The following is a 13,249-nucleotide window of genomic DNA, read 5'->3' as shown; positions in this document are numbered from 1 at the left end:
AAAATGCAAGGTGTTGTTTTATCTACAAAACTAACTATTCTAAATAAATGATATTGAACAGTCCATTACTCCAGTCATATTGCCTCATCTACTGTACCACAGATCTACTAAGGCAAGGTCATTTGGGGCTCAGCTAATGAGCCAAACTGAGTGCAGACTGATGCTGGGTTAGGTAGTAGCAAGTTCAGCACACTCAACACATTGGTAAGAACATCAACATTTATTTCACATGATAGAAATCAGATGAGATATGAACATTTGCATATTGACTTCAGTAAGTGGTCTCCTGTACACCCGCTCTGTCCACTGTGCAGCCTACAGTATATACACAAGGATCCTCTTTTAATTACATTTTGTACAAAAAATACTCTGCAATCCTGGAATAACAAACTTTTACTTATTGCTTTTTTACATGTGCTAGTCCCTTCTCCATCATGTCCAGGATTCCAAACCAACCAGGAAAATAAAAAGAAATCCCAGAAATTCTATTTAAATATCATTTAAAAAAAAGAAAAAAGACATGAAGCATATTTAAAGCCAAAACATTCTTGTGTGTGTCGGCAACTGTGACATGAACTGCACGCGGTCAGACATAAATAACTACGACCCAAGGAAAAAGAAAATCTTCAACTGCAGCAATGAAGTGGCACCATGTGGTCATCATTTTATGTATCATGTATATCTATCATATTTATATATATATATTTATTATTTTTTTTTTCATATAAAAACAATATGGTTTTATGCACTTAAATACTGTAGAATGACGTGTTCTGTATTCTAAAAGATATGAGATTTAAAATTAACAAGAAAGGTTAAAATGTTTAAAAATTGCAAAAATAACTTAACTAAACACAATGAAACTATTTAAAAACCGGTCACAAAGTAGTCCTGCTTCCGCAAGCTATCTTTGAGCTTATTGTAGCTAACATTGGCATTGAACTGTGTATATTTTGGCGTGTGTGAGTTAGCTGCATATGAAGCCAACACACACTCACAGCAGAACGGGGCGAATGAGAGCCCATCTTGCCTGCATGGCCACTGCAGTGTGTGTGTGTGTGGAAGGCCTGTGAATGCACAGGTGAAACAATGAGAACATCTACACGACTACTAAAAAGGGCCGTGGAGGGAGGAAGTGATGTCACAGTGCAGCAATGTTCCTTCCGGGAGTATTTAAAGCCTCGAGAGTTAGCGATCTGGCCAGTCGGGACACCGTGTGCTGTTGGGGTCACTCTCCAAACCACCCGTCCTCATGTGTAGGTCTTCACTGAGGCCAGGGCTTGTGCTGAGGACAGACAAACAGAGTGGTGAGGACTCTAGGCAGAGGCCACAGGCTTCGTTCCACTCCAAGGACAGCTCAAAACCTTTCGCCCATTTTCAGGCAAACTATTAGACCTATTAGACAATCTAAAGTTGCTAAATGCTTTACTGATCTCTCTGTGAATGGAAACTCTAACATCCAGTGAACATGATTTATGTTAAGAGTTTAGCATCTAAACAAAACAAGTAGAAAAAATAAAATTAACAGGTGGGGGCTAGTAAAACTGACACTAACCTACTGCAAGGGCCAGTGAGTCACTCTGTGCCGTGGGCTTTGCTATGCTGTTTTTTGTTTGTTAAAGTGGGGCTTTTAAATGCCACTGTGCTTCAACTGAGAGTAACGGCCTGCGTGCCTTGAGACACGTACAGTATGTGCCTGCGCCTGCTTGCCTGCTCCACTCTGGGAGTAGGACCAGAGCATTCCAATGCTTCTTCCATCACAGCACACCCCCTGCTGAGTGCCGACCTAACTACCGGTATTTAAACGCCAGCATGCCTCCTGGAGCACCTCCGACCGTGTCACATTTCAAAGCTTGCACTCCAACATAGCACTAACTGTGTTAGGACCTTTTAGAGGACACAAGTGCTGACACATTATGAAAAGTTGAGGTAGAGAAGCTGTCTTCGTGCAACCTGCTGCAGCGGCAGAGTCGGTCATATTTGTGTCATACTCCGAATCTAAACCGATTAACTTCCAAAGCTCACTCGCTTTCTCAGCCTGAAGCCATTTTCTTTTACGAACTGAAGTATTTATGTGTATACACAAACTAGTTTTCCCTGAAGATGTTTTTCTTGACAGAGACGTTGGTACTTTCAAATGCAAGCAATTATGAAGATAAGTAGATGACAGGGAAGAGCAGTGCTGAACTGTTAACTTCATGCACAAGAGACCCAGAAAGAACTTCAGAGCAGTCTTGCATGAAGACAAAACAGACCCATTTGTTAACATTGAGGAAAGACACACACACACACACACACACACACACACACACACACACACACACACACACACACACACACACACACAGTATTGGAACAGAGGAAAGGAAAGGAGGGAGGAGACAGGAGAGGAGCGGAGCGGAGAGCTCTTACTGTGGCCAGGGCACTACACACACATGAAGTGTGTCCCATCTGTGAGCTGCAGGGGAGTGTGTGTTGCAGGGGGCACAGGGGACTGGGGGGAGGAAGGGAGGCTTTTTGCTGCAAACGACACACACACACACAAAACAAGAGAGACACACACACACAGGCAATCAGTAATGTCAATGCCTTCCTCCGACTGCTGCTGAAATGGGGTGAAGGGTGGATGATTGACACACTGGCAGGCACAGCTAGGCCAGGAACAAGGCCCGTGCAATCAGCAAAAACAACAGAGCAATGACAATCACAATGACATATTAACATAAACATATCCTCGCTCCCTGGGCAACACACAACTCATTTGAGAAGATTGAATAAGCATGGGCAGAAAAGAATGGCTTGGCAGTTCTAGACACACCTATGAAAAAGCTATGAAATATGCAGTTGACCAAAACTAACATCCAGATAGTTACAGCAATGTACAGGGTACAATAAGGGGCCGTCAGAGTTCAGCTGTTTCTTAAGAGTATGAGAGAAAGATAAAATGACTCAGACTGGGATTGTGTCCGAGAGAGAGAGAGAGAGAGAGAGAGAGAGAGAGAGAGAGAGAGTACATTGGGGATTATTTCGGGACTTTAATGAGGATTGACCAGGCGCTAAAAGAAGAGAGGATTTGGAGGAATGAAGGAGCGGAAATTAAAACCTGTAAAGCCTAATAATTTGCAGCTTGGTTAACCATGCTTCCCCAGACATTCAGGGTACCTTTGATGTGAGGGAGTACAAAAATGGCTACGACAAAGGTTTGGATTCTTAAATGTTATCCTCTAAATTACATGAAAGTCAAGAATTTGGATCATTCATTTTTTTTTTTTTTTTTGAAAACCAGTTGTGTGGAACTGGCCATAGACCTGCCAATATACAGCCAATCTAATAAATAAACAAGCAAAAACAAACAAATAAGCAAGCAAAAACAAACAGCCACTAAGCGCACACACTCCAACTCCTCCATTCACTCTCATTCTGTCTGACATCTGAACAGCCCTTCTGCTCTGTGTATCTGCACTGTGCTATATTGTGTTGTGTATCTGTACTGTGCTATATTGTGTTGTGTATCTGTACTGTGCTGCACTGTGCTATATTGTATTGTGCTGTACTATATTGTATTGTGCTATATTGTGTCTTATTGTGCTGTACTATATTGTCTTGTATTGTGCTGTACTATATTGTATTATGTTGTGCTACGTATATTGTATTGCATTGTGTTGTGCTATATTGTCTTGTATTGTGCTGTACTATATTGTATTCTGTTGTGCTATATTGTCTCTTATTGTGCTGTACTATATTGTCTTGTATTGTGCTGTACTATATTGTATTGTGTTATATTGTCTTGTATAGCACAATACAAGACAATATAACACAATACAATATAGTCTGTGCTATATTGTCTTGTATTGTGCTGTCTGTGCTATATTGTCTTGTATTGTGTTGTGCTATATTGTCTTGTATTGTGTTGTGCTATAGTGCATTGTGCTGTTTTGTCTCACCGGCCACCAGTTTGGAGCGCTTGGAGGCCTCTGCGGCCAGCTCGTAGGAGATGTTGATGATCTTCTCCTGCGTCTGGGCAGTGGCCTCCTCCTCCGACTCCACCTCTGGGCTCAGAGCCACACCAGGGTGCATGTTCTGCATGCTGATGCACACACACACACACACACACACACAGTTCATTAACACACACAGAGCATAAACACAACACAAGGTACTAGACTTGCACACAGAGAAGGTGTGCACAAAGATACCTACATAAACACAAATCTGCTCTTTTGCATTTTGTGTGTGTGTGTGTGTGTGTGTCATCATAGGACGGTCAAATCTAGCATTTTAGCTATTAAGCAAATCCAGGGCTCTCAATTATATGGGCCAGGGTTTAAAGTGGGCTTTAAAAATAAATTAAAAAAAATCCTTCCGCTAACGTTCAGACTGTCCATGGAAATGTCATGGTGACATGGTTGGCCAATGGCGCCCGCTTGCTCTGGGCCTCACTTCAGGAGTCACGTCCACCATCTAATCGGCACGCAAAGCCTCGCTGAGAGGAGAGGAAAGTAGAGGAGAGGAGAGGAAAGTAGAGGAGGAGAGGAGAGGAAAGTAGAGGAGAGGAGAGGGGAGAGGAGAGGAAAGGAGAGGAGAGGAAAGTAGAGGAGAGGAAAGGGAGAGGAGAGGAAAGTAGAGGAGAGGGAGAGGAGAGGAAAGTAGAGGAGAGGAGAGGAGAGGAGAGGAGGGAGGAAGAGTAGAGGAGGAGAGGAGGAGAGGAGGAGAGGAGGAGAGAGGAGAGAGGAGAGGAGGGAGAGGAGAGGAGAGAGTAGAGGAGAGGGAGAGGGAGAGGAGAGGAGAGAGGAGAGAGGAGAGAGAGGGAGAGAGGAGAGGAGAGGAGGAGAGGAGAGGAGAGGGAGAGGAGAGGAGAGGAAAGTAGAGGAGAGGAGAGAGGAGAGAGGAGGAGGGAGAGGGAGGAGAGGAGAGAGGAGAGGAGGAGAGGAGAGGGAGGGAGAGGGAGAGGAAAGTAGAGGGGAGGGAGAGGAGGAGAGGAGGAGAGGAGAGAGAGGAGAGGAGGGGGAGGAGGAGAGGGAGAGAGAGGAGAGGAGAGAGGAGAGGAGGAGAGGAGAGAGGAGAGAGGAGGAGAGGAGAGGAAAGGAGAGGAGAGGAAAGTAGAGGAGAGGAGAGGGAGAGGAGAGGAGAGGAAAGTAGAGGAGAGGAGAGGGAGGAGGAGGAGGGGAGAGGAGGAGAGAGAGGGAGAGAGGAGGAGAGAGAGGGAGAGTGGAGGAGAGAGGAGAGAGGAGAGGAGAGGAGAGAGGAGAGGAGAGGAGAGGAGAGGAAGGAGGAGGAGAAGTAGAGAGGAGAGGGAGGAGGAGGAGAGGAGGGAGAGGAAAGTAGAGGAGGAGAGGAGAGGAGAGGGAGGAGGAGAGGGAGGAGAGGAGAGGAGAGAGGAGAGGAGAGGAGGGAGAGGAGGGAGGGGAGGGAGGGGAGAGGGGGAGGGGAGGGAGGGAGGGAGGAGGGAGAGGGAGGAGAGGGAGGGAGAGGAGGAAGGGAAAGGAGCTCCCCTCTCACTCCTTTCATCCCGGTCTTTTCATCCTCTGCTATTAACCCCCCCCCACCGCCCAACCTCCTCTCACTCCCTCCATCATTGCTCTCAGCTTGACAGGGCTCCTTGGTATGAGGCTGCTGCTGCTGCTGTTACTGGCCCAGAGTCATCTCCTCCAGTCGAAGTTAATGACGTCTCTGCCTGGACCATCTGCCTAGGCTTGTTTGAACGTGGTCAAGGCCACAGAACCGGGAGCTTAATGGATAGGCCTTTCATTCAACACTGTCAAGGGCAAACCATTCTTCTCAGTATGTAAGTAAGCTCTACACAAACACTGACATTTCAACGGCTTGACAGGAAAAGTGTGCTCAGGGCGATGTGTTGGTTTTCTGATGGACCTATGCGGAGAGGGGAAAGGCTCGGAGAGCTGTGCCAATCCACACAGATGACATCATTAGTGGCCATCGCAAATGTGGCACCAAATTGGCTTGCTTGTGAAAATGGTGCCAGAAGCGAGCACATGCCAGACGCCATTTATAACGTAGATAGGGGTGTATAGATAGTGGCATATATAGTGTAGATAGGGATGTAAAGATAGTATAGATAGTGGCAGACGCAATTTATAGTGTAGATAGGGGTGTATAGATATTGGCATATATAGTGCAGATAGGGGTGTATAGATACAGTAGTAGAAAGTGGCAGACGCCATTTTTAGTGTAAATAGGGGTGTATACAGTAGATGGTGTAGATAGGGGTCTACATACAGATAGTATAGATAGTGTAGACAGGAGTGTTTAGATAGTATAGATAGTGGCGGCTAAATGGGATGCTAACTGGCTGAAGCTAACCCTCCAAATTCTGACCCCTGGGCTGTGTGTGTGTGTGTGTGTGTGTGTGTGTGTGTGTGTGTGTGCGCGAGTATGGGCTCATCTGCTTTTGGCAATGAGGGCCTCGATGCCGTCCACCTTCTTCCACTGTGTGTGTGTGTGTGTGTCTATGGACTCACCTGTTCTTGGCGATAAGGGCCTTGATGCGGTCCACCTTCTTCCTCTTGTCGGCCTCCTCCTCCGGGCTCAGGGCCTCCTCCGGCTCTGGCTCCATGTAGCGCTCGGGGATTACCACCTTCTCTGGCTTGGACAGCTGGAGAGGGGTGGAGAGGGGGGCAGAGAGAGGTAGAGAGACAAAAGAATGGAAAAGAGAGAGAAAGAGAGAAATAAATAGAACATGACAAAAAGAGATAGAGGAAGATGAGAAAAAATGAGAAAAAAAGAGAGAAAGAGAGAGATCCAGCGAGGAAAGAGAGAGAGAGAGGAACAAGCACAAGGGAGGAAGATCATTAACACAAATCCGGTGAAAGTTTTGCGGTGAGACTGACAGCCGGTTCACTGGTTCCCACCTCGCGGTCCATGTTGAAGTGCTCGGGATCCACGGCCTCTTTGAGACGGGCAATCTCCTCGGCCGGACTCTCGTGCTCCTGCACCACCTCCTGCTCTCTCAGAGAGGCCTCCAGCTCCTGCAGGTCAGTGCAGAAACCCTCGTTCCTCCGCCGACCCTGGGTGGACTGAGGAAGGGAGAGAGAGAGGGAGAGAGAGAGAGAGAGAGACTCAATGAGTGGGTAGGCGACAGAGGGAGAGAGAGAGAATGAGAGAGAGAGACTCAATGAGTGGGTAGGCGACAGAAAACCAGTAATTTGATCTAGAGCTAACGAAAAAAACAAACAAAAAAGTTCAGTAATGTTTAGACATGGTCACAACAGACACCAAAAACATACACCACACAACTCAACTCAAAGCTCAAACAGAAACAACATCTTGTGTGTCCATTTCAAGGATCGCAGACCAAAACCCCTCAGCACAGGACGCGGTGTGGGACGGAGTACCTGCATGGTCCTGAAGGGGTTTTCTTTGGAGAAGGAGGGGCTGCGTGAGGGCGAGTTCTCCTGAGCGCCCGGGCTGCCCCCCAGCACAGCCAGGCTCTTCTTCTTCTGCTGCAGTGCCCCCTGCTGGTGCCGCCGGATGCGCTCCATCTGCTCCTCCACGCTCATGCGCGGACGTGCGCTCGACTCCGCCGCACTTAGCTGCTCCACCGCACTACGTGGACGCTCCTGTGGACACACCACACACACGCGCGCGGGAACAAGGAAAATTAGTAAGGAATTAGCAGGAAAATTAGTAACTTAGTGTCTAACTGCAATGAGTACCACAGGCTAATTGTATTAGCCTTTGAGTGGACTGCAATAATTGAGCTTCCTAGAGTTAACCCTGTGTGTGGGTTTTTGAACACTCTAACATAAGGAACATTCCGTTCCACAACAATTGAAGGTTCTAAAATTTTATGTTGAACTCAATGAACCCAGATGTTCTTTAGAACATTAATTTTCCAACATTGCCGTCACACCTTTAAGAGTTTTAAAAACATAATTTCTTTAAAACATAACATATGAACATAATGGGCTCTATCTTGCACTCCAGCGCAATTTAATTTGTATACTCGCGCTTTTGTCTTTCCTATTCGCATATTGGAATTTTCCTCCACACGGGACGGGTTCAGCTAAAAAGAGGGGCGGTTCCAGCATAAACGCTTCCTATTGATATTTTACAGTTTCAGAAAGCAATTCCGCCACAGACCAGAACAAAGGTGGTCTAAAGTCAGTGGCGCAAATTCAGATGCTATTTTAAGAGCGCAGGCTTTGCCATAATGTAGCATGTGCACAACATGCATACACTTTGCTTCTCTCATTTACACGGAAGCAGTTCCCATTTTTGCAAACCGTACATAATTATAAGGAGAAATATTAGGCCTACCACACGAGGGAAATCATTGTGGTGTCCATGAAAATGTGAAAAAATAGACATAAATCTGGCATTCACAGTTTCGCAAATTATTCAGTCTAATTGTAATATTGACGGATCTAACTAACCTGTTTGACCAATAGTGGCAAGACAGATAAGTAGGCCTATATAAGGACACCTGACAAAGTAGGTTGTCCGTCAAGAACCAGGAAACAAAATTCTGACTGCGAAATCACCTTTACCATCATGTAAGTTAACTAAAAACCTTACTCTTCAACTTACCAGTTAAGTTGCGCTGGCTCATATTTTTTTCTATTGCACAGTGAGATGGAGTACGTCTTAGGACAAAGAATTAGACGCGGGAGGGAGAGGATCTACCGGCCTAGATATACTATCTCTCCCTCAGTGAGGTGGAATAGGCGTAAGCTACGCCTGACCCGTCAGGCTGTGACAGATGTCTGGGGAATACAGTACATCCAATTCCCCTGACAGCCAGGAAAAAACAAAGCGGGCGTTTTAGGCGAAGTGTGGGTTCTCTGGTGTCCTTGGTGCTATAGACTGCACCCATGTGCAACTCCGTGCCCCAACAGAAAACGCACTGATTTACATCAATCGTAAGGGAACCCATTCGAACAACATACAAGTGATTTGCGATGCAACTTGTAAGATCAATGTGTTTGCAAATTACCCTGGCTCAAGCGACGATTCATTCATATTGGCAAACTCTGCCATTCATTCGAAAACACACAGAAACACACAGTGTGATTGAACAAACATTCGAGGAAATATTAGAGGACTTTAGGAGACGTGATGTTGAACTGCATGTGCCGATGCCATTTAACCCAAATACCCCAGCAGCAGCACGGGAGAGGAGAGCTTATTTGACAGAAGAGCTGCATCGTCTATAGTGAGGTAATTTGGGTGGGTTTCTCCCATCCCCATACAATGCTACTTCTTTGTCTTTTACAGCCCTAACAAGAATGTCAGTTTCTTCTGCTGTGAAGCGCTCCTGGCGTGGACCTGGCAAATCTGCCATTATAATAGCAATCCGCCATGGAACAAGCATCCTGCTTTTAAAGGGAATGTGAGATAACGATCTGATTAGTTTATTGCCCGTTACGCCCAAACCACCCATGATTAATGTAGCTACTTCAGACCACCCCATTTTAGCTTTGCATTGGGTGCAACGGTCATTAACCCGCTGGTAAAATAGCAACAGCGCCCAAGATCCGCCCACAAAGCGACTTGCGCAAAGTCAATTGCGCTGGAGTGCAAGATAGAGCCCAATATGTTTCACTGCATGGCTCTTCAGCTTCACGTAGAGGAGACCCATCAGCACAGAAGTGGGGTCTCGGGTGGGAGCACAGGGCCAAAGCTAACACGAGCATACAGATCCTGTGGGACGGCATTTACGGAGTCAAAAGCTTGACTACCGCGTCAGGGAAGGAGACGTGGCTGAGTGCATGCTGATTCCGGGGTGCATGGTGCTTCAGACTTAGCCTAATGACACGCTGCGGAGTCTCTAAGTGAAGGGCTCCACTTCCCTTACTTGTTTTTGTTGCCGTGGAGAAGATGAGTCACCCAGAAGACGTACGCCGAGCGCCGGCTCTCTCTGCCTCCCCCCAACGTCAACAAGACTAAAAACACACAAGCGCCACTCCAGAAATAAACGTTTCCACCGCAAGAGCGTGTGCTGTCGGCCACCACACCCACTCTGGCAGCGGAGGGGGGTGACGTAAGCCACTTGCACACTCTCTCAATGTGCCACCACTCTCGCCACAATTAGCTTGGCTTGTTAAACAAGCCCAAATGCAGGCCTATGTTTTGACACACGGCAGTATCGCACGAGAACATAATCAAACTGGCCAACCCCGTGTGTTTGTACTGCTAAGCTCTCAACTGTTATGCTGCTGCTACTGACAACTGTGCATCTTCTGTACCCTCCTCCCGATGATAAAACGTTATTTTGGAATAAATGTACTCCATCATGTAAGGATGACTATCTGGATAAAGTCATCAGACTGAAACTATCAAAGGGGCTGACGTCTAAGGCAGGGGTTCTCAACGTTTTTGGTTCCAAGGACCCCACTTTGAGAACCACTGGTCTAAGGAACCGTGAGCTGACTGCAGGGAGACTCTAACCGCTCTGGGGTCTAAGGAACCGTGGGCTGACTGCAGGGAGACTTTTACCGCTCTAGGGTCTAAGGAACCGTGGGCTGACTGCAGGGAGACTCTTACCGCTCTGGGGTCGGGCTTCTTGTTCTTCCTCAGGGTGACATAGGAGGCAATGGAGGAGGACTCAGGCATGGGTGATTTGGTTCTGGGAGGCACTATTCCAACCGGGTAGGACATGCCTGCAATTCACAGTGAACCAGATGAGCAAAATAGTGATCTAGCTATTACCCAAGAACTACAGCTCCAAAAAAACACTGCTCGTACAAGCTAGGCTTTAGGCCCAACAGTATCAACAGCGCTAGTCAAATTAACTCTGACAGAAACAACCGTCACCGACTGAAACATTGAATACAACTGACCAAAGCAGAGTAAATGCTTTGATTTTGTTTTGGGTGGGTGAGTGGGTACGTTTGGATTGCATGATACCTTTGGCACTAGAGTCTCTCTCCATGGCATGCTCAGAGCGATCCTCTCCGTTAGTCTCGTCCACTTCTGCCACAGTGGTCAGTTCTGGCTCACTCTTATACAGTCGGTAGTCTGGGCCCTGCAGAACATGCAAGACGGTCCCGATTAGATTCAGCTAATCACGCATCCATATAGACCCTTTCATCAATAAAAACAAAAACAATGCTTGAACGTTCTATTTGGGCCCCAATCTACTTCCTCTGCATTAAGATAACATATGGAATGTTAAAAAGGTAGTCTTGTGGGGCCAACTATGATGCTGATAATGGAACTCTCTTGAAAGGGTTCAAGAGAGTTCCATTATCAGCATCATAGTTGGCCCCACAAGGCTTCCGTTTTAACATTCCATGTAAGTAGATTGGGAACCAAATAGAACGTTCAAGCATTGTTTTTGTTTTTATTGTTGAAAGGGTCTATACCAAGATTATAAATGTAAACTTCACAGAGCTGAGGTGAGCAGACAAACTAAATGAAGCACAAACACACACAAACATCGCTGTTCTATTTGACAGACGAATTGTGAATTTTCATTTAATTTCAAAACACCCTTCATTTCCATGCATTTCAAACATATGACCTCAAATGCTCACATGAACTTCCCTTGTCCAATTCCAATGTCCAATTCTTTGTAATACATCATATCCATAAAATCAAGGGTGCTTTGATCCTCACTGATACATCTCAAATGAAGCCACACTGACAGAAAATAAAACCAGGTTCAAGACACCGAGATGGAATAATGTTGAATGGGGAGATCAAAATAATACAACCATCATGCCATGACCTCTACCAACTGAAATCCAAGGCAGCGGCTGAACACAATGGCAAATGATGACAAAAGCAAGTCAATGGAGAGCTGGCCTTGGGAGGTGAAGAGCAAAATACCAAACAATAACTCAAATCAACATCCAAGACCCCCCAAAATCAAAACAGCAACAAACAAACAAAAATCCAGCGGGGGGAAACGGAACTAAGGAGCGGACGATGAGGGATGGCGTTTGAGATGAACGGGGTGGTTGCTGTGGCAACTGCCTCTTACGCTGTGCGCTCCGTTTCTCTGGGCCGCCTTGCGGTCCTCAGGCCGGTGGGGCGTGGTGCGGACGCTGCCCGGCGAAGGCAGGGGGGGCACGACCGGGGGGCGCTCGCTGGGGTTGTAGGACGTGGGCAGGGGGGGGCGGGGGCACCGAGTCCTCCTGAGGTCCACACACACACACACACACACACATGTGATGCAGGCAAAGTGGGCTGGGAGAGGGACTGTGGTGACTCACTCCACCTGCAGATGCTGCTGCAGACCAGCGTTGGGAAGCACTGCCCTATAAATACTGCACTGGTCTGACCACACAACCCTGTCGCAGGCTGGGCCAGTCACGTAGGCAGGAGGCCTGGTACACACGGCACTCAGGAACAAGTCCTCCACAATCTCTTTCCACTCCTTCAACCATTTTATGCTTCGACAAATGCATTGATCAGAATGAATAGACCCAAAGCCTGCAATTTGGGCACTTCCTTGCAATGTTAATGTATGTGACTACATGACCAGGTGCATTTTAAAGGAATTTGCCTTCCACAATACTTTTGCACTTACAAGAAAGGGCTGCTAGTTTGCTGTGATCCAGCTGATGTGTTTGGTGCTAAGACTAAAGTTCTCCCTCCATCATAAAGTGCCACAGGTGGCAGGCTAAGAGACATCAGGACGGGGCTGCCTGAGGCCTGAAAAAGGGTTGTCTGGTTTGAGGAGTTTGATGTTCTGCCATGCACCACCGTGATTCTGGGGGTACGATAAATAACAGATCAGACGCAGGCTGACAACTAAAAAGGCTGTAGGGAGTAACATTCTGCTCTAGGGGCATTCAGTTCCCTTTCAATGGGTTCATGAATACTTGATTTGAAAAGACTTTGATTTTGAGCAGTCCTTGAGACCAGAGATGAGAATGTGATCCAATCACAAGGCTTCAAAGAAAAAGCCACTTCCCAAACGACAATTCGGACTAGGCTTGAGGAACATCAGGCGAACTGATCAGTCCCATCGAACTTCTTTGAAACTCAGTCCCTTTGGGAACTTTGGGAAGCTGCACAAAGCACTACCCCCTACATGGTCAGCTTGACCACCAGTAGTTTTGATGCTTGGTTTCCACCATGTGTAGCACTGCCAGGTATCTAATCTTTTTTTTAGTTACTAGTAATAGCATACAGCTAGCATGTGTCATTTGGAGACAACATTCATTTTCATGTCCCAGGAAGACTTGTTGATAGCTACCTACCACATCAGCTAATGGCTTTCATTATAATAACGAACACGGAAAACAATCCTCCTCAGCATGGCACAGCATCAGAGGTATGA

The 13,249-nt window shown here is 46.6% G+C and overlaps 1 protein-coding gene across 8 annotated transcripts in view; it reads right to left on the bottom strand.

The window, feature by feature from the left end:
* Positions 1–205: 205 nt before the first annotated feature.
* LOC125302775 (pleckstrin homology domain-containing family A member 5-like) overlaps positions 206–13,249 on the bottom strand; it is a 125,750-nt gene continuing 112,706 nt past the window's right edge. For 7 of the 8 annotated variants that reach the window (XM_048256087.1, XM_048256088.1, XM_048256089.1 and 4 more), the window contains 8 exons: positions 10,867–10,984; positions 10,504–10,619; positions 7,353–7,577; positions 6,870–7,034; positions 6,480–6,613; positions 3,945–4,087; positions 2,413–2,520; positions 206–1,285 (listed from right to left, as the gene is read on the bottom strand). In XM_048256087.1, coding sequence (XP_048112044.1) covers positions 2,426–2,520; positions 3,945–4,087; positions 6,480–6,613; positions 6,870–7,034; positions 7,353–7,577; positions 10,504–10,619; positions 10,867–10,984 — 996 coding nt within the window. In that variant the 3' untranslated portion in view covers positions 206–1,285; positions 2,413–2,425. The remainder of the gene's footprint in view (positions 1,286–2,412; positions 2,521–3,944; positions 4,088–6,479; positions 6,614–6,869; positions 7,035–7,352; positions 7,578–10,503; positions 10,620–10,866; positions 10,985–13,249) is intronic. The other variant, XM_048256086.1, reaches the window with a different exon arrangement.

The sequence above is a fragment of the Alosa alosa genome, chromosome 11 (assembly GCF_017589495.1).
Source record: "Alosa alosa isolate M-15738 ecotype Scorff River chromosome 11, AALO_Geno_1.1, whole genome shotgun sequence".
NCBI classification, from domain to species: domain Eukaryota; kingdom Metazoa; phylum Chordata; class Actinopteri; order Clupeiformes; family Clupeidae; genus Alosa; species Alosa alosa.
Note: the sequence above shows the minus strand (reverse complement) of the source record. Positions and strands in the feature narration are given on the sequence as shown.